The sequence below is a fragment of the Ischnura elegans genome, chromosome 2 (assembly GCF_921293095.1).
Source record: "Ischnura elegans chromosome 2, ioIscEleg1.1, whole genome shotgun sequence".
NCBI lineage: Eukaryota > Metazoa > Arthropoda > Insecta > Odonata > Coenagrionidae > Ischnura > Ischnura elegans.
The window spans coordinates 61354946-61374810 of NC_060247.1; the positions used below are offsets into that span (position 1 = coordinate 61354946).

The 19865-nt window shown below is 37.5% G+C and overlaps 1 protein-coding gene across 1 annotated transcript; it reads right to left on the bottom strand.

Annotated features, from left to right (window-relative positions):
- Positions 1 to 645: 645 nt before the first annotated feature.
- Positions 646 to 2653, bottom strand: LOC124174080 (keratin, type I cytoskeletal 9-like). The gene is made up of 2 exons (XM_046553215.1): positions 2570 to 2653; positions 646 to 2045 (listed from the first exon to the last, which is right to left on the bottom strand). Exons 1-2 carry the CDS (start codon positions 2579 to 2581, stop codon positions 975 to 977), a joined length of 1083 nt encoding a protein of 360 aa, XP_046409171.1. The 5' UTR covers positions 2582 to 2653; the 3' UTR covers positions 646 to 974.
- Positions 2654 to 19865: the final 17212 nt, after the last annotated feature.

Genomic DNA, 19865 nt, shown 5'->3' on the forward strand with positions numbered 1-19865 from the left:
TCTGATGGTGAGGAGATTAACCAGGTCGCGTGCCTCCACTTTCGATGATCGCGCCCAGAGGAAGCTGGGGATTTCCAAGTGCCGAGGGCAATCGATGAGAGTGGAAATGGAAAGGGATGATTCGGATCCAACAGAAGGCAAAAAAGACACCCGTTAGCTCGCTCATAAACTTTCTCATGCAATTCCACTTTCAAGAATCGTAAATGATTTGAAGTTTCCGTTGCCCGGCGTGTCTTTCAATGCTCCTAAATGATTTTCTCCCTTTCGCCACTATTTACTTTCATTGATTTTATAATTAAAAACCCTAGGTCAGCTGAGTAATTTGTCTATTCACTTTTATAATTTGGTTCGGACTTTTCTTCTTATTTATGAAAGACATTAGCTCTCACCATATGAGTTTGTTGTTTGAATACATTTCTTTCAGTATTTTCTTTTCACTTGAAAATTAATAATTCATACTATTCAATTTTTTATCTACCACATGTATCCACGAACTTGATACTTGACATTGTATATGCTGCATCATGTTTGGATAACAACTGGCTTCATAATTTCACACCTCGAAATATTGAAATTTAAGATTACAAATAGCTGATATCCTGATGAAATTGAATAAGGTTTATGGAATAAGAGAAAGCAGGCAAGATGTTTATAAAAAATTTTATTGGACAAATATCACAATACAGATGAGTTCTGGGGGACAGCGCAGAGCGGATTTGTGACTGATGTGGGTGAAATATTTGGGAAATGGCTGGCCGCCTTCGATCAGGTAGTGAGTGATGATATCATTTATGAATGAAGGAAATATGGACTGTAATTTCATGGAATGGCAAGTGGTAATATGGGCTACAGCGCTGTTAGGCCGAGGAACATTGTGGTTATAATACTTTGCCATCCGATTTAGATACGGCCCCAGCATGAAGACCGCACCCCGGATATTATGATGAATGAATGACTACGGTTTGATGTGGATGTTAGCCCGAGTAACTGGACTTCGTTCCGCTGCTTCCAGAACTGCCGCCATACCCACCACCGCTGTATCCTTGCAGACTTGAGCCTCCGTAACCTCCATTGAGAGCCGCGCTGCTGTAACTGGTCGCCTGGTTACCATAAGATCCCGCGGAACCACCGCTGTATGCGACAGTTGGTGCCTTCGACACCGTCGCTGCAATGCCTGCGGATGGCTGGAAGTGAGACGAAGAATCGGCAGAATATCCCAAGGAGCCGCTAGAGTACCCATTTCCCAGAGATGGAGAGAAGAGTCCAGCATGGCCACCGTAGCCGCCTCCTCCAGCGCTATATGCAAGGTTGGTCTGGCCCAAGTTCACTCCAGCAGAGCCGAGGGCTGCCCCCAGTCCAATGCCTCCTCCGTAGCTTCCAATTCCAGCGTGTGGTTGGGCCGCTGCACCAGAATAGCCACCGTACCCTCCCAATCCGCTGTATGCGGGAAGTGCGGCAAGGCTAGCGTAGCCTCCATGGCCCCCGTAACCACCATAACCTCCGATTCCTCCAAGTCCTCCGAGACCTCCGTAGCCCAATCCACCTCCGTGGCCCAATCCAATGGCTCCTAATCCACCTCCGTGACCCTGGCCAAGACCCAGACCGTATCCCAGACCAGATCCAAGACCGTAGTTCGAAAGGCCTAAGCCGCCAGCTCCGTGACCAGCCAATCCTCCGATACCGTGACCGAGTCCAATCGATCCAAGTCCGTGAGAAGCCCCAAGGCCGCGACCGCCGTACGCGGCTCCCAGGCCACCCAAACCGAGGCCTCCAAAGTTGTAGGAGCCCGTGCTTCCTCCGTACGCTCCAAGACCTCCGGAGTATCCTCCAAGGCTGCCGAGTTGCGAACTACTGCCTCCCCCGTACGAAGCCGCTCCTCCACTGTAAGCGCCGGATCCTCCGCTGTAGCCACCAGCCCCTCCACTGTATGAACCGCTGTTTCCATAGTTGACCGGTACCGTGGTCCTTTTGTCTTTCACTGATGTCTCTGAGGCCTTCTCCTCTGCTAATGCTGCCACAAGTAGAGACGCTGCGAAGATTAACGTCTGAAAAAATAATCGGAAAAGTACTTTACGTAACGAATTATGAGGTATCACCTTGGAGACTTTAACTCTTGCAGAATTTCGAGCGTTGAAATAATTCATTTAATTCTTCTAAACAAAATTGATTTTACGACCCCTAAACTTATCTAATTTCTCTGCTTACTATTTTAAATGGAGAATAATTGAAAAAATGAGATAGCACGGCCTGCAGAGCTTATAAATAAATTTTCAGATAAAAAATACTATGAAGCAACAATTCATGTTCAAGAAATGAGTACTGGGATTTTTGGTATGAAATAGTTAATTTTGGAAATCCTGGACAGTAACACGACGTCAAGGCTCAAATCCGCGAGCCATGTAGATCCACAGGTTCCCAACTTCTCCTTTCTCGCTCTCACGTCTCCATAATATGTACTACCAGTACCCTTTTTTCACGTGGGCACCCCGTACTCTTAAAATACCGTTACTCCACTTTGGGAACCGTCGATCTACATCACTCGCGGAAACCGTAGAGAACGACAACGTACCAGCGACTTCATGTTTTCGCTTTGACTGGTCCCAAACTAAACGAGAGGAGCACAAGTTGGAATGATCCTTCTTCGGGAATGGCTATGCGACTGAAGTTCAAGAGCATGCGTTGACTTTTATATAGCGGCGGGGCGCAAGAAAGAGAGAATCCTCGTGCTGAGGTCACCTTTCTCATTCGAGCGGCTCTCCAGTCCACGAGTCCTCTCACACCCCCACTCCCTCTTGCACATCCTCACCCCTTGCAGATACACTTCCTCCCCTCCACCCACCCGCTCGGCTTTCAACCCTGTGCGAAATGAAACTCATCCCACGCTCATCTCTTCCCTTACCCCCTCCGCGCCCCACTCCCGACCGCACCCAGTGGCCTAAAGAAAAAGAATAACTATCCACACCTCTCTCTCCTGGCTTCTTCCTCCTTCCTCTCTTCGGTGTTCTCCTCTTTCCAAAAGATCGCCTTAGACCGCCCGATGCAGCCCACACGCAGGTTTAGTAACGAAGAGTTACAGTTGTATCACAGGTTAAACCAATTAAGCAGTGAGCAAAAAAAGTAAACCGGTTGGCGCTAGTAAAAATGGTTGGTAGTGATGGTAGTTGGTAAGTATAGCGCTACTAAAAATTGCATACTTGTAGCAGTAGGAAATATGGTTCAGTAAAGAATATCGTTGTATCACAGGGTAAACCAGTTAGCCAGTGAGTAAATAAATGAATCGGTTAGAGTTTGTGAATGTTTTACTTTTAGTGATAGGATATATGGTTCAGTGAAGAATATTCGAAATATCGGTGTATCACAGCGTAAACCTGTACACCGGTTTTTACCGATAAAATGTTTTTTATGTGTTAACAGGTTATCGCTAGTAAATGGTTTACTTTTAGCGATAGGAAATATGGTTCTTTGAAGAATGTGCGAAATAATCGATTACCCTTAAGTGCCCTCAAGTTCGTCTTTTCTATCTCCTCTATAAATTTTAAATCGTTTAGCGCAAAATTGTTAACGCGAAAAACATTGAGTTTGGATATTCTTTGTGAATTATATATATAAAAGTATAAAACTGATGAGATAAAGCCTAAAGAGATAAACTTGGTGGAAATTCTGTAATCTGCTAGCGCAATAAATGACGCAAAACTTTAATGCATCCTCAAATTTTTTCTCGAACTCGCGCCAGGTGTTTCGCCACTCAGTGGCATAATCATGAAATGCCTAGGCATTGTCATATTTCCTGAAAACTGGTATGAATGGATATTTTTATGTGTGCGCTGTGGAATATTGTGGGGACATAATCGTGTCTCAGAATGGTGAAATACATTGTTCTAGCGATATAAAATTTCGGTGCCAAATTTTAAATCTGATATCATTCTTTCTTTACGAGGAACTGGTATATGATTGCAGAGTATATCAGAAAAAAAGATTGTTTGAGTACCGTCTTAATTGAACTAGATAGTTCGTACTTTATATTTTGATGATTTTGAATTAATTCATTTTTTTAATCTAAATTTAAGCGCTAAACAAGTTTTACTAAGAAGATATTTTAAGATCCACGGTAAATTTATCCCCCAAAAATAATTTCGCGAACCGTAATGAACAGTTATAATGGTAAAGAAGATCTCTAATTCATTATGTAGAATACTTAATCGAGGTTATAAAAGAAAAATAACTTAAGAATGTATGAAAAGGTGAGTGCATATGAATATCAAACCCATCTAATTATTAAATTATTCAATACATTAGGACACTGATGTGGATGATGACAAACCCGAAATGGCATGAGCGGCAGTATATTACAAAATATTTTTTGGAAAACATATAGAGTTTATTAAAATATACATCTTTGATGCATCTTTAATGAAAATATATTTGTCATATTTAAGAAAAATGTATCTTTGATACAGGTTGTTTAAGAAAATACATCAAATAGGTATGAAAAAAAGGTTGAAATTTGTCTGGGAACAATTTTTTTTGCACGAATTTATCTTTATATTCCGTTAAATATAAAGTTTTGGGTTAATCCTTGAATTTCATATCAGCCGATTTCCTCATCATTCTTTTTTACTCTCACTCTCTTCAAACTTTCCATCTCTCTTCTCCTGCGGAGCAACGCCCACCTGCTGAGCACTCTTCTTCATCGCACCCCTCCTCCGGGTTCACTGGACGACCCTTTCCCCCTTGCAACCCCCTTCACCGTCTCGCCCTGCATCCTACATCTAGTTCCACACTCCCGAACTCTCGCCCAATGAAAGCAGCTCTCGACCTCATTTCTCAACCCCTTCGTCCCAGAGGAGAGCATTACGTGTAATTTACGCTCCGCCCTCTCTCTCCCTGTCTCTCTCTCTACGGATCTTCCATCGCTTCTTCCTCTTCATTTTCCAGCAGCACGCCTTCCTCCAATTTGCGCACATGCACTGGCTGCTTCCCTCAGGTTCTCGTATCCACAATTCCCTTATTTGCAACCGCAGACGCGAAGCGTTTTTTGCGATGTGATGCAACAGATTTTTTTAGAAAGCCAACCAGCCGTTCTATCCAATAATTTATAGAAACAGTCATTGAGGCTAGATAATCACAGGCAGGGATCACTTTTGATGATTAATTCGTAGACCATTTGCTGAGGCAGAGTCAAATCAGGTGATAACAGGTTTAAAGGGCATGTTATGAATAATAGCGGAAAGTTATTTGCAGATGCTATTATTTTTCGCCGTTGAAGATATCCATTTTTTTCTCAGCTTGTGAACAAACCAGGTGAATTTTGGACCTGTATTCACTACATCAGTCATTGAGCCTTTTAGAAAAATGGTCCATTACCGGTCAAAGTGGCTTTAAAGTTTTATTAAGTAAATTTCGTCTGCCACTTTCGGCTTTTGCTAGCAGAAGAGTTTGAAAAATTTATCCATTACTACCTAATAGTAATGTTGAATAACCTCTTCATTTCATACTTGATCAATAAATGCACATTCAGAGTATCAATTATTTATGGAGTTTTAAATGCCTCTCTTAATCTCTAAGATTACATACATACTTCCTTGGGAGAATTCAAAGCACAGTAAATATCGAGAATACGTTGATGCCAATCGATCGCCTTTTTATCAATCTCTAATGAGATATAATTAGGATCCTAGAAATTCACAAATTATCAGAGAAGAAGCGTCAATAAAAATTTAAATATTCTCTCTTCCTAATCCCGATTGTTCTCTTACAAAACGTACTTGAATCTTAAATTTTCTCAGATGCTCCAGGAAAAAATGCTGATAAAAATTTTCTTTTTCCCTATTTTTCATCACCCGATCGTTGTCATAAAAAATTTATTGGAATTCTAGTATTTATCGCAGGATCCATGATAACAAGTGCGGATAAAATTTTAATTTTGCTATCATTCTCATCACCAGAATGTTTTCTTCCTATAAGTATTACAAAACTAGAATTTCTCGTATGATCTAAGAAGAAATGTGGATAAAATGTTAATTTTCTCTCTTTCTAGTCACGCAATTTCTTTCTTTCAGGATGAGACAAAAAAATGCGTCCCTACACACCTCTACTCTCTACTTAATTCTTACCAAATTGACCCCACCCCTACCCTCCCACCGACGATACGAATTTCGATTTCGAGCGAAGTCTTTTGTCACGCGTGGGTCAGAATTCCGGAGTTTCGCCGAGCCTACGTGAAGAGTGAAATGAGAGGAAGTTCTTTGTTTAAAAAGGGGTGCAGCGTTTGTCGAGGGAAAGGTGTCTCAGTGGAAGATCAAAACAGAAAACTACAAGGTGGAGTGACGAGGTGAAATTAAATTCGTGACATTTACTATACTTATAACACGTAGCGTAAGTAGAGCATTTCTCTTCGAGGCACTGATTTCTCGCATTCTTCTCTGCTTCCATAGCATGAACGTGCATAACCTATAACAACCTTGTATATTTCCAATCTCAATTTCCCTTGTCTCTACAGAGCTTGCAGCCAATGCAAACTTTTCCTTTTAACCGTTAACACTTACCGAGGTGATCTGACCCCTTACTTTACCAATTCCTGGGTATCGTTGAATTTATTTTATTAGCCACCAATGAGTTCTTAGTGTTTAAAATATTACTTTGACTAGTATTAAACACTTTACTACCGTAACGTCAATCACTTATTACAACCTTATATTTTTCCAATCTCAATTTTCCTTGTTTCCACGGAGCTTGTAGGAAATGCAAACTCTTACTTTTAGCGGTTAATACGTACCGAGGTGATCTGACCCCTTAGTTTCACTAATGACTTATTCATAGTATCACTGAATTTCTGTTATTAGCCGCTAATGAGTTCTTAGTGTTAAAAATGTTACTTTGACTTATGATCAATCCAATAACCTCTTAGTGGAGTGAGAAGAATATAAATAAAAGGTTTTCGAATATTTCTCCAGATAGTTCAAACCTGTTTCTCCAGTGTAAGCATATGGTGTTCTTTGATATTAATGTATATTAAATACATTTGGTCGGGATAAATACTATCCGTCATTACTGGGCTTAATAGCTGGAATTTTATATATGCGTATTTTTACTGGCAGCTAAGCTTTGAATGAATCCAAGAAAAAAAATGTTGGAGCATATTTCAAAGAGAAAGTGGCATTGGCAAACGGTCGGTCGAGGTCGAGGTTTTAACTATAAAACTCTTTAAAATAGCTTTATTTCAAGTCAAGGTGATCATATATTCTAATAAATAGTTTGTTTCCTATAATCGGCATGGTGTAATGCAACATCCACTTTCTTACGTTGTTAAATATTCAATTTCTTAAAAAATTTCAATCCTTCGGTTTTATTGCAAAACGCTTTTGTCTTTTATGCTCCTGAAAGAGTAAATTGGTCTTTGTTTGTTTATATTTTGATTTTACTCTGGAAAGAAGAGTAGATTTACATTATACACAGAGAAGAGTACATTTAAGATAGCGGAACTCAATCCAGAAATAATTCGTTCACACATATCCAAATGTCCGAATTTTCGACAGGTTTTCTCTTTTCAAAGAGAAATTACCGAATGTTGACATTCAAAAGTGGCAAGAATATTCTATACCAGGTTTCTTTTTCCGTTGAAAGCGCGTTGTCTCTGGACCGCGACGATAACGGGATCCCAACAAACTGGTTACTTCTTCGCGATTATCGCCTATCGCGTCGCAAGGATGCTAGTTAACCTTGGAATTCTTCACAACTCCATGGAAGGATTCAATAGATCAAAATGTATCCATGACCTTGTTTTTAGGCAACGCCACATTTTTCTACGGTACATTTAGTGAGCAATAGCTCCGCAGCATAACCTTTCCTAAGCATCATCATAGGTTAGCAACTCTAGGATGGTCATTTTGGAGTCAACTCGATTTTCTTGTCAGTTACTTTGACCATATATTTTTTTTATCATAACTGTACGTAAAATGAAATAAACATCATTTACGTTTCCACAGAACCATCAATCATTAAAATGTCAATACTTTCAGCAAGATAAAAATGCTTATTTTTCATTGCTGTATGAGAAATTCTTAAGGATATTGTTATCGTGTACTCCGCTAGCCTCATTTAGTTTTTAAAATTATAAGCATGTCCATTCCAGACTCACAGCAGTAATTTGTGGTAAACATTGATCAATATATAATACTTCATTATTCATGAGTTTTAATATCAAATGATGGAGATAAGGAAAATTTTACCGCTTTTTGTCGAGTTACCATCATTGTTCACGAGGAAACAATCGGCTGATTGTTTATCTTTGTATAAGGTACCTATATTGCGTCAAACCTAGGTAACGTCCAACATTCCGTTTTAATCCTCAAAATTTTAGGCGATTTATAATTATTGTTAGAGTAGCATTTTTTGTACGCAACACAATTATGTCCGAAATGATTACAGTCCCGAGTTACCCCGCTTAGATTTTGTGTCAAAATGTGTGAAATGAGTGAGATTGAGAAAAAATGCTCGTAGTTACTTGTTGAATTAATTTTATTTCAATTTACAATTTATTTTTCCCAACTTAAGAAACTAAAATAATATCTATCCATTGACGGATATGGTTAATAATAGTAACCCTGCAGCTTGCCCTCCAGGCCCTGTATTTTCCTTAGCGGTTAGCGCTCTGGATCATCTCCATTTGTCTGCATTCGTGTAGTCGATGACACCGATTTCTTCAGGAAAATTAAGTTTTTTTTCCGTTCACTAAAACATTACTAGTAGTTTTTATGACTTTGAGAAGATAAAGTAGATATGGAAAACATTGATTCTATTTTTATGGAAATAAGTTAAAATTCATGATGATCAGAAAATGTATGCCGATGCTTTCATATAGCCCTGAAATGGCAGTCACGCAAATTAAAAATAATAATTTTTATATTGTTATGTATTATGCAAATTTGCATGAACAATGACTCCTTGCGTTTATGTCAATGCAGTTAGGTTCATGAATATTGATTGTCGAACCAAAACTGCTGAACGTGGAATCAAAGGCATTTTAAAACATTTTTTTATTAAAATAACTCGATGGAATGCATGACATTTATATTCAGGGCTTTGAAAATTGACTAATAGTTAGATTTAAAATGCTTTAACATATCATGAGATGCCACGGCCGTAAGATAGCGTAGCATGTCTTAAGATATTTTGCAAACTATGTACTATTATTCAATGTATGAATAAATATTAAATATTGCAAATGAAACTAACTATGCCCATTCTACATATTTTTACACATTCTCTTAGCTATTTTGACGACTTGCGTCATTTTCAAGGGGAAGCCAAATAAATTTGAAAACGAGCCAATTTGAAAATGACGCTTAATCGTCGAAATTAATCGGGTAATATGCAAAGCTGAATGCTTACCATATTTACCGTTCACAATTTTCAACAAGTATCGCCATCATCCATTAACACGTTCAGAGCTACTGTCTTGAATTCAAGGTAACATTTCCACATGTATCTTGGCCAAGCACCTGCCTCAGTATCACTGCTAGATCTGGCGACTGCCCATACTATCTAAATACATATTCAGCAGGAATAGTGGAAAGTTTTAATTTCCATGACGAAAATTTGTACTGATCTCATCTATTAACTGCTCTTATCATCACAAAAATTTTACCTTCTCGTGTGGATTGCATATTTGCAGCAATGAGTGTAAGGGCGGATTCAGAGGGAACAGAAGGGTGTGACAAGCAGACGGTCTTCTCATATTTGAGTTTAAAAACAACAAACAAAAGTTTTCTGTGCAAAATGTTCTTTTTATTTTAATCATCATCATCAGTCAACAATCCTAAGATTGGTTTGACGCAGCTCTCCATTTCTCTCTCCTATCCGCTAATCTCTTCATAGCTACATATTTATTCTCTTTTACATCCTTTATAACCTGTCCGATATAACTCATTCGGGGCCGCCCCTTGCCCTTTTTCCTTCCACTTGTCCTTCAACGATTGTCTTCATCAGACCATCGTGATTCTTCTTTTTGTAGAAAGCCCTCTTCGCCTGCGCTATTCTACTGTGTATTTCTTTCTTGCTCCGTCCATCGCTGGTAATTCGGCTTCCTAGGTAAGAGAACTCGTTCACCTCTTCAAGCTTATGCTTTCCTAGGTTGATGTTTGTTTTAGCCTCCTCTCTTTTACTGCAAACTAATATCTTAGTCTTCTTTTTTTTTAATATGATAATATTAATAAGTTAAATTCATATATAATAATGACAATTTTCGACCCCTTTCCCCTTGGGCAATGCTTTTTTTCTAACTCTGACTAGCGAATGACCTATGACCAGCAAATCTGACTTTTTGACTTGGGTTCACGGCTTAGATTGAGGATTCTTAATTCACCAAACAATTCGAACGTAATTTTATAATCATATTAAAAATCTTGTCCATTTTCTAAGCGTCCGGGAAGGGGGGGCATGTGGCCCCGTGCCCCGCCCCCCCAAAACCCACCAATGGTTGTGTTTATTTCATTTGAACAAGTAGTTTTCTCTTACACTCTCTCTGATATTTCATGGCGTCGTTCAATTCGTGTTCCAGTTATATTTCCCCTTCCAACTCGGGATCATTTTCCCTTAGATTGTGATATCCTGCAATCTCGATTGAATGGGCGAAAAATCTTTCTCGTCTTCTGCGTGAACCTTCTCACCCCAGATCTATAACCTCTTTATGATCATCTTTTGATCTGTTTTGAGGATGAAGAACGCTTTCATGTGTCAGCCTTCGATTGTGCCCTCTAAATCATCAAAACGCCGGTCTCGCTCTAAACTATTTCCCATCATGTCTTCGTTTTTCTGTCACGCTTCGTCAATTGTTCCGCCTCTCGTCCGGCTATTATGCGTGCCACAATGTTCTTCCTGTGAGAGCAAACCTCTTGCTCACTCCTCCATGTCCTTGAATTCAGTACCTCACAACCTTCATAAAGTGTCACAATTGACTAAACTAGGAGGAAATTCGATTGAATAGGTATTTGGGTGACTGCTCCTTTGTTTTTTGCTTTCTATGGTAGAAATTTAATTTTTACGCCTACATGTCAAAAAATGTGTTTGTGCATTCGTTCATACAAACTATATAAATAAGTACTTTAATAAGTTATAAATAGCTAAAGATTATCGAACTGATAGGATTTCATTTGTGAAGGAATTTCTACAAAAATTCGGAAATGATTCTTTTAATTACCTGCCATTAAATTGCCATTTTGTCTTTATCGACGGAGAATTTGCTTTCGCACTCATTCATAGTAGTTGAACTAGTTGGAACCAGTGGCGCAGCATTTTTGGGTGATAAATCCCACCCCATCCCCACAGAGCTCAGAGAAAGTTTTAGGTTAAATCAATTTTACTTAATTGGATTAATATTATTTTCAGAATAGTGTAAGCATTAATAAAATATCTCTCAGAAAGCCTTACAACTCACCATTTTGAAACATTTATCTTCAAATTTATCTGGGGGAGGCGCCCCGCACCTGCCGCTTACCCTGGCGGGTATTCCACACCTCCAAGTCCCCCCAGTATTAGTTGCGCCTAAAATCCCCCTAGCCTTAACTCGTAGCTGCCTGGTTGGAACTGTATTAGATAATGTAAATAAAAGGTGTGCTTGCCAAAATTCACTTGCCTTATTAATAAAATCCATCAAAAGATAATAAATTTCGTAAAATAGAGTGTTATTTTCTGTTGATGCGAGTACTTTGCGTAAAACAAGCTGAAGAATTCTATTACTAATTCTGCATAATCGTTTGAAAGTCTCTTTCTCTGAGTTCCTTCTCCAGCTGAGAGCGCACCTAAGCAAATATTCTTCGTATGAAAGATGACTAATTATCCACGGACGAGCGACTCGCGAAAGAAGTTGCGATACTTGTTGAATGTGTCGGAGCTGTCCAACTATTCCAGAGCCACTCTTGACCTTGAATTTTAGATGTCACTTTCACGATAAAATTCATTTTAACCATGGGAAAGTATGCTGGCAGTGAAGTGCCTTGAATTCAACATGATAGCAGAAATGCAAACTCCTTTCACAGGTTCATAGCATCGTTAAATTCTTCGTTAGACAGTAATCCGTTGCTATGAGAGAATATTTCCAGGGTATTTGTGGGAATCTCTCCTATTATAAAAGACATTATAATGTATTTGTCCGAAAACTCCTTGATAGCAATTGTAAATAATAAGTCATCAGCATTTATTTTCCCTTAGGTTACCCTACAATTCTTTGCCTCCTGAAAGCCTGAGTAATATGTTCTTTTGATGCTTTAGCATCTAAATTTTAAATTATTTTTTATGGCACCTCCTACTCAGGAGACAGAACGCATAGTTATTATTATAAGTAATTTGGATTTTTTTGTCACTCTTCGACGTGCATCCCGAATGTAAAATAAAAACCTTCTCTTTCGACTATTTAATCTGAGTGATTGGACATGATATGTAGGGTGACACCTATCCATTGGATATAGTAAATGGTTCCTCTGCCAGTGTCACAATGGCAACGAAAATGCATATTTTCTTTTTTGCTTTGATGGAAACAGCTTTTGTTCTTTTGTACGAGCCGAAGAAGAATGAGAAGATCAATTAATATGCATTTCTTCCGCATTGCAGGCGACAAACCCCCCACCATGCTCGTATTTTAAGGGATCAAATATCCAGAATGAACTTTGTTGAACTTTCAGAGGTAGTGGTTTCACTATCTCTTTTGAGGGGGAAGTCTTTTTCAACTCCGCCCTATGCGAAACTGCGAATCGGAGCACTTGGATTTTACGCCGCTCCAGTTCTGCCGTTTGCCGTTTCCTCCCGTATATATCTCTTCCTACATTCACTTTCGGCCATTCTTAAGGTTTTTACAGGAAATCGGCCTCCCAAATTCACCAACAAAGTGGGCATTTCGAGTAAGCTTGATCCTGATACGTTGGTGAGAAAGTATCTGCAAACGAAATCTTTGAAAACTGGTTCCTCCTTTTAAAAAAAATTCAATGATCAACTTTTTCAGCCCCCTATCTTGTTTAGAATGTATATTTAACCTATATTTGTCCAAAGGTAAAGATAAATCTTAAGTTTTTTATCAATTAAATCTATTGATTTTACAAGGATTTTTTCGACTAATTGGTTGACCTATTTTATTTATTTAGGCTGCATAGCTACATTATGTCAATTATATTCTATCCTTCCTGGCATAAATTCATCTCTGGGAAATATAAACGTTTTCTTAAAATGAATAAATGAGAATAAATGGAAGGGTTATAATTTCAATGCGATATGACATCTATGTAGTGATGTGACCTACAGCTTCTACTATAAACTCTTAATGCTGGCAATATTTCTTACCTATATTATCATGAATATGCTTTTTTACATTTTGTGCGAGAGCTGAAATAAAGATTTTGATGAGGCAACTGGCGAGAGTGACTTTATTTCCAAGATTACTCATGTCATAATGGTGGTACATTTAGCCACTCCATCATGTATGATATTATTCTCCCATATAGATATTTTAGAGGAACGATGAGTCATTCGCTATCATATAAAAAATACCACAAGGTTATAAAACTGGATTCCATAGCGGTTTAGTCCAAAAGGTTGACTTTTAGCCCTTTTTAACTGCCCATTCTCGGACTCGAAATAACTGCAGACTGTTCATTGCTGCACGTATTCAATCACGCCTTAGTACACGGAAGTGCGTAACTTTCTCAGTCAAATTCATAGTAAATACTAAGGTGGAAAGTCCCCTTATCTATAGGTCTTGCCTTAACTCTAGTGATGGATGTTTTGGAAAAATGCTCGTTCATGATGGCAATTATCTACCTGTTAAAAAAATCATGCATTAGGCTTTACAGGTCTCTGTAATTAATTTTTCAAGAGATGAACGTTTGAACTTTTAATTAATAGACCGGCACATACCAATTACGACCTAATGTTGATCTCCACTTCAGGTAATTAAGACTGAAGTGTGTTTTTTCATGCGTCCGAAATTCAATGTATAATACGATTCGGCTGAAGGGGCGGTATAAGATGGATATATACGGATTTTCCTTCTCTTACTACTTTATCTCATGCTTTTCGTTAAAAATACATTGCCTTTTGTTAACAAAAATCCTTTGAATGATGTGTTGTTGGCCGTTTAGGCGTTAAAATATCTTTTTATTGACACACTCTCTTTTGTTTCTTGGCAGTTTTTTTTCAGAGTCTTAACTCGAGTTTTTTCACATGTTATCATCATCGCGTATAGAATTTAAGCATTATATTTTTACTGCTAGGCGCTGAAGGCCTTAAAAGGATTTCAACTATGCAATATCAAATTAATTTTTATAAATGGTCGTGTTAGCCTAAACCTCCACTTGGAATAAGTCTCTTAGAGTCTGGCTTACCGTCCTTTACTTTGGGCTGGGGTGGCTTTAATAGGAGATTAAAACCTCCCTCCCGGCATAACTCTCACATCAGAATTATTTCGGCACATCATCACCCTTATTGGATAGTACGTTGATGACGACGCTGAGATGGTGTGATATCATATTGTTCCATGTTATATTCTGTTCCTGACGTGAATTTATCAAATTATGAAGTTGTTGTTATCGCAACGTAAAATGAAACCATGGTAGAGAGTTAACAAAACGTTTTGAAAAAATTAATTGAAATGTATCTGTATTTTACCATCTAATTTAATGTCCTAAATTCTTATCGTATGAACTACAAATATTAGAGGGGGTGCATTGGGCCCCGCCAGCCAAAGCCCCAAAATGAGAAAATTCAAGAAATATTGAACACCGAAATTTAAATGATTTTTAGGGAATAATTTGCTAGGGAATACCGCAAAATGCAGTGATATTCTGTCATTTGTAAATTTTGTTCGAAATAAACCATCGTGGCGTGTCCTCATTTAAAATTATTAAACCTAACGTCACATCACAATACCCCTTGGGGGTTAATCGATAGGTATAAGAATCTATGTTATAATGTTAGAATTATAGAATTTTTATTTAGTATTTCGCCATTAATTAAGCATTTCATTTCATTGAAATGGTACTATGCGCATTGTACTTCGAAATTTGTATACTGGGCAAACACCTTATAGCTTGATCAGGTCTTCCAAAAATATATCTCGGAGAAAGTGCTCAAGGCTGCTCGTTCAAATCAACCCATGCAGGACTCCGCGTATTCGGGGTCAAAAAATATCTTGATCATAAAATAATAATAATAAATTATTACTCCTACATTTTGTTATTACATCTTTATACAAAAAGAAAACAATAGAAGGAGCTTTAGGTGATCTCCAAGGTCATAGGACTAGAATTGAGCCACCATCAAATACAAAATGTGTGCCAATAAACATAAAATGCAGTAATGATACATGAGTTTTTTTGATAAATAACATCAAAATAAATTTTCAACTATTTCTTGAGAGATGAGCAAGTCTTTATCAAGTCTTTGAATTACATTTGAGGTTTTATTTTTTTAAATTCTAGCGGGCAGTGAATTATATATCTTTGGCCCCATATAAAGAAAACATCGTTTATATAAAGTTAACTTTGGTCTGTTTGCTACTATAAATGACTCATTCCATAAATTGTATTTATATTTGTCACATCCACTCGGCATATTTCCACTTCTGGCAAAAAACAATTTAAGCACTTTGAATAAATACAAATGCCTCAGTGGCAACAAATTTAGGGCCACAAACAACGGAAATGAGTGCTCGTAGTAATTTTTAGACAATATTACCCTAGTTATTTTTTTTGCAAAACGAGTGCACACTTAAATGTGCTCATGTATGCACTGCCCCAGCAGATTATACCATAAGAAATTTTTGAATGAACAAGAGTATGATAAATGTTTTTTTTAACTGGAAGTGGACATTTATTTCGTATGAAGTGAAATTTGGACGAGTACATGTGGACATTTGTTTCGTAGGAAGTAAAATATACGTGTGAGCATGAATTTAACGCTCTACCTTCACGCTGTTTGAGGTGGCCATGTATCCAAAAATCCACCGTGATGAGAGGGTAAACACGTTCGTACTTTTCGTGAATATGGAGTGAACGGATGGAAGAAAAGAAAATAGAACCCTTTCTTGTGACTCAATGGCAGTAATTGCGCTGTATGTGGAACATACGTGAGATCTTACGCACAGCATATGGCCTGCTGCGCTTTCAGTTTACCATTATTATTATTCGTGCGTTTCAAAAAATTCTCCTCCGCTTTCAGTTTTATGAACTTCAGCGTTTTCTTAGCTGAGTAGTGCTCATATTTGTCAAATTCCGTCGTAAAACTTCATTAATTTTGTTCTTTGAACTTGAATCAAGTTTTTTTTCAGACGATATTTCAAATCTAGTACCCACATAATTTTACTTTAAACTATACTGTCTTCCTCCTGTGAATTTTAGTCACTCCATTTCATTGTTTTCTGAAGAGTATGAAAGTTTTACCAACATAATGATCGTACTTATTTTTAAATTGCTAATTTCTTCTCATACAAGTAAAAAAGAGTACTAAATAGCCATTTAGTAAAATCATACACACTCCTTGTACGTTTTTATAATTAATAAGGCGAAGCAGGCGAAATCCTGTAGATCAATTAATTTAAAGCGAATTTTTTTTTAATCTAATGAGGGTAATATCATCATCATTGGTCAACAATCCTAGGATTGGTTTGACGCAGCTCTTCACTCTATTCTCCTATCAGCTAATCTCTTCACACCTACATATTTCTTCTCTTTCACATCTCTCTTTACTTGTTCCATATACCTAATAGATATAGGGTGTAGGTTAGATATGCACATAGACAGACAGGTAATAACGAAATCTTTTGATTTTTGAGTGATCTCATATGAGATCACCGGGAGGTAATGGGTTAAGTGCCTTTAAATAATTATTCATTTGTCGAAAAATGGAAATTTTCCTGAGGTTTGAATTTGTTAGTTGACCAGAATAATACTTCTCTCGATATCTCCTCCCTTGATGATATACTGGATTCAAATTTCGGGGTTGGTGATTTTACTGGTGAATTCTGATTACTACTGAAATGCTGTGAGGACACGTTGAGGACTGAATTCCGTCCGTTTTCGGGAGAATAAACCGTTGTCCTCAAGGTAACTTTCTCAAATGGCAAGATTACAACCTTTTGAATAAAATAAACATCCAATTTTAACCGATTTTATAAGTCGTAAAGCCTAATTTTAGCCTTCAAAAATAGTTGTTATGAGTTTATTTTAATACCTACATCATCTCCTACATATCTTGTCTAAAAAATAGGAACCAAATGTCAGCAATAATTTCATCTCTACAGACTAACTGATCAAGGATAAACTATTAATTGAAACGATTTGACTGCTCATTTTTCAGAAAGAGAAAACTTGCGGCATATAATTGCGAAATTATGTAAAGTAAACTTTTTATTTGCCACAAAATATTTTATTGCTAAACGAAATTTTAAGTGGAATCCTTTGTAAGCAATACTTAATTTCTACAGAAACTACAGTGAATTGGATTTATTTCGTCTAAATTCCTTTGACGTATTCAAGTCTTTGAGTGTTTTGCATTAACATTGAGGAGAAATGTGGATTTTATGCTGGAAGGAACGGTTGATGGAGAAGTGAATTATATCCACGGTAAAAACTAAATTATCCGGAGAATGGCGTAAAATGTAAGAGAATTATCATTTTTAGTGCGAGAAATTAAATCTTTATAGCCCTCTTATTCACAAGTAAAACTTCATATAATTCAGGAAACGGATATTTTTATCTCAAGCACGAGTGAGTTGAGAAATTGGAGTAAAAACACTCAATGTTTTTGAGCTATTCAGGCAACACATTTTTAACGGAAGGGGAATAAAACGGCCCCCGACGTAAGTCAGTGCGCCCAAAAGTCTTACTTTTGCAAACATTTTTTTGTTACTTTGTTAATTAAAAGATCATAACTCATACTATGTTAATAATTATCATTTATTTTCTTATTTTATCACACGTAGCGTTTTTTGTTATAAATGACAAGTGGACTAATTATGTTTCCACAAAGTCCTCTGAAGTAATAGCTGTTTCGTAGAACTATCTGTAGGAATGAAAATAGCCCGCTAAAAAAAAAACAAATAGGAAGTGAGTTATTTTCACCGAAGAAATCTGACAAAAATCTGACTTTTATCCCTCTTATTCGCGATACGGACCGCTGTACGGCGTTCTCAAATGACGGAATCAGCGACAATCAATCTTCTATCAGCGTACAAGAAAAAGACATTTCTAATTTCAAATTTTTATGGCCATAAAATTGATGAGTTTTTGGATTTGGTAAAACCACGCGGAAAATTTGCGAAAGTGCTCTTGCGAAGGAAATGGAACCCTTCTCATGTCTACAGAGAGATTTCTGAAATCTGGTGAAAACTTTTTCTTGCACACATTCTCGCCCCTGAGGTGCGTCTCAGTGGATGTTATTGCATCCTGCCAGGTTTTCGTGGTCTGTAACGGAGAGAGGGGGAGGAAAAAAACTTCCAAAAACGCGGACGGAAGGGTAATATAAGGATAATTGGACAAGGGGCAGTTAAATTACAATCGACTAGTTCTCGATCGGAGCCATGCAGCTTGAGGGCATAATTTTTCTCACGGAGAGAGAAAGCTTTGGAGTCGCCTTTTGCTTCGAAATAAAAAAAGAGTTAGCGCATATGGCTGGAAGACGCATTTGACGGAGAAGTGAATTATATCCGCGGCAAAGAAACTAAATTAGCCGGAAAAGGACTTAAGCCGAAAGAGTATTATCTTCTCATCTGTAGTGGGTGATGGTAAATCTTTATTTTAGTATTATTCTAAAGGCAGATATGTAGACCGTATTTTGAACCTGAGTGAGTGCGTTTCCGGTGTCAGTCGGGATTGATTTTTAAAATCGCGATTCATCCCTCTCACTTATGAGTTTTTTTCTTGCTTCCTTACTTTCCGGTCACTCGATTTTTGCTCATCATTGAGCCACTTTGAATGCAGCCTTCGATTCTATGGACGTCTAATTTCCTGTTTCCGTCACCTGATACCATTAAACCCTCAAGCCAGGATGACATGGATAAATACCGTATATTAAATATTTGCACATTCACTTTGGTTAATTTCCGAGTTTTACGTCATTTAGCCATAGAATTTTCTATCCTACATTTTTTCTCATGCTATTAAAAAGTTAATTTATAATTTTTTGATAAGAATAAAATTATTATACCATACGTTGCTCAAAATTTTTAAATTCCATTTTTTACGTCATTCCATCCGTTTTTTATCGAATTGGTCTTTAATAAATTCTTCCAATGACAATTTGGACTTCTTATTTTTTGCAACGAACATATGAGATATTTTCAAGAATATTTTTACGCATTCTCTAGTACCTGCACGTAATATTATTCTAAAGAAATATGAAAATGCATTAGATCAAAACATTGCGTGATATTTATATCTTTTAACAGGCCTGGATACTAATTTGCTAAAATATTTTCTTTTCTTTTTAATCGAGGCTTTCTATTTCTGTTCAAGTCACAACGGTCAGGAAAATTGTTTTCAAAGCTCTTATGAGCGAAAAATACGCTTTTACAATAACGTTTTAAGCTACGGTCGCGGTATTTTAATGATTACCAAAGCTAAATTAGTGATAGTTGTGGTGCAATAAGTTAAGCCTAATAAATACCTTATCGTTTTCTCCATTGTTCTCCGCTCACCTATTCTCTGTATTACGTTCAAGAAGAAATCAAGAGAGCGTAGTAAAAAGTGAGAAACCTAGCGTCGCCTAGAGAGAAAGAAATAGCGTGGTATTACCGGTGGAGGTCGTGCTACAAATTAGAGCGAGGAATGTAACGAACGTTGGTTTTGACGCTTTAAATGCTCGCAAGCGAGTCGGTGCGGTGA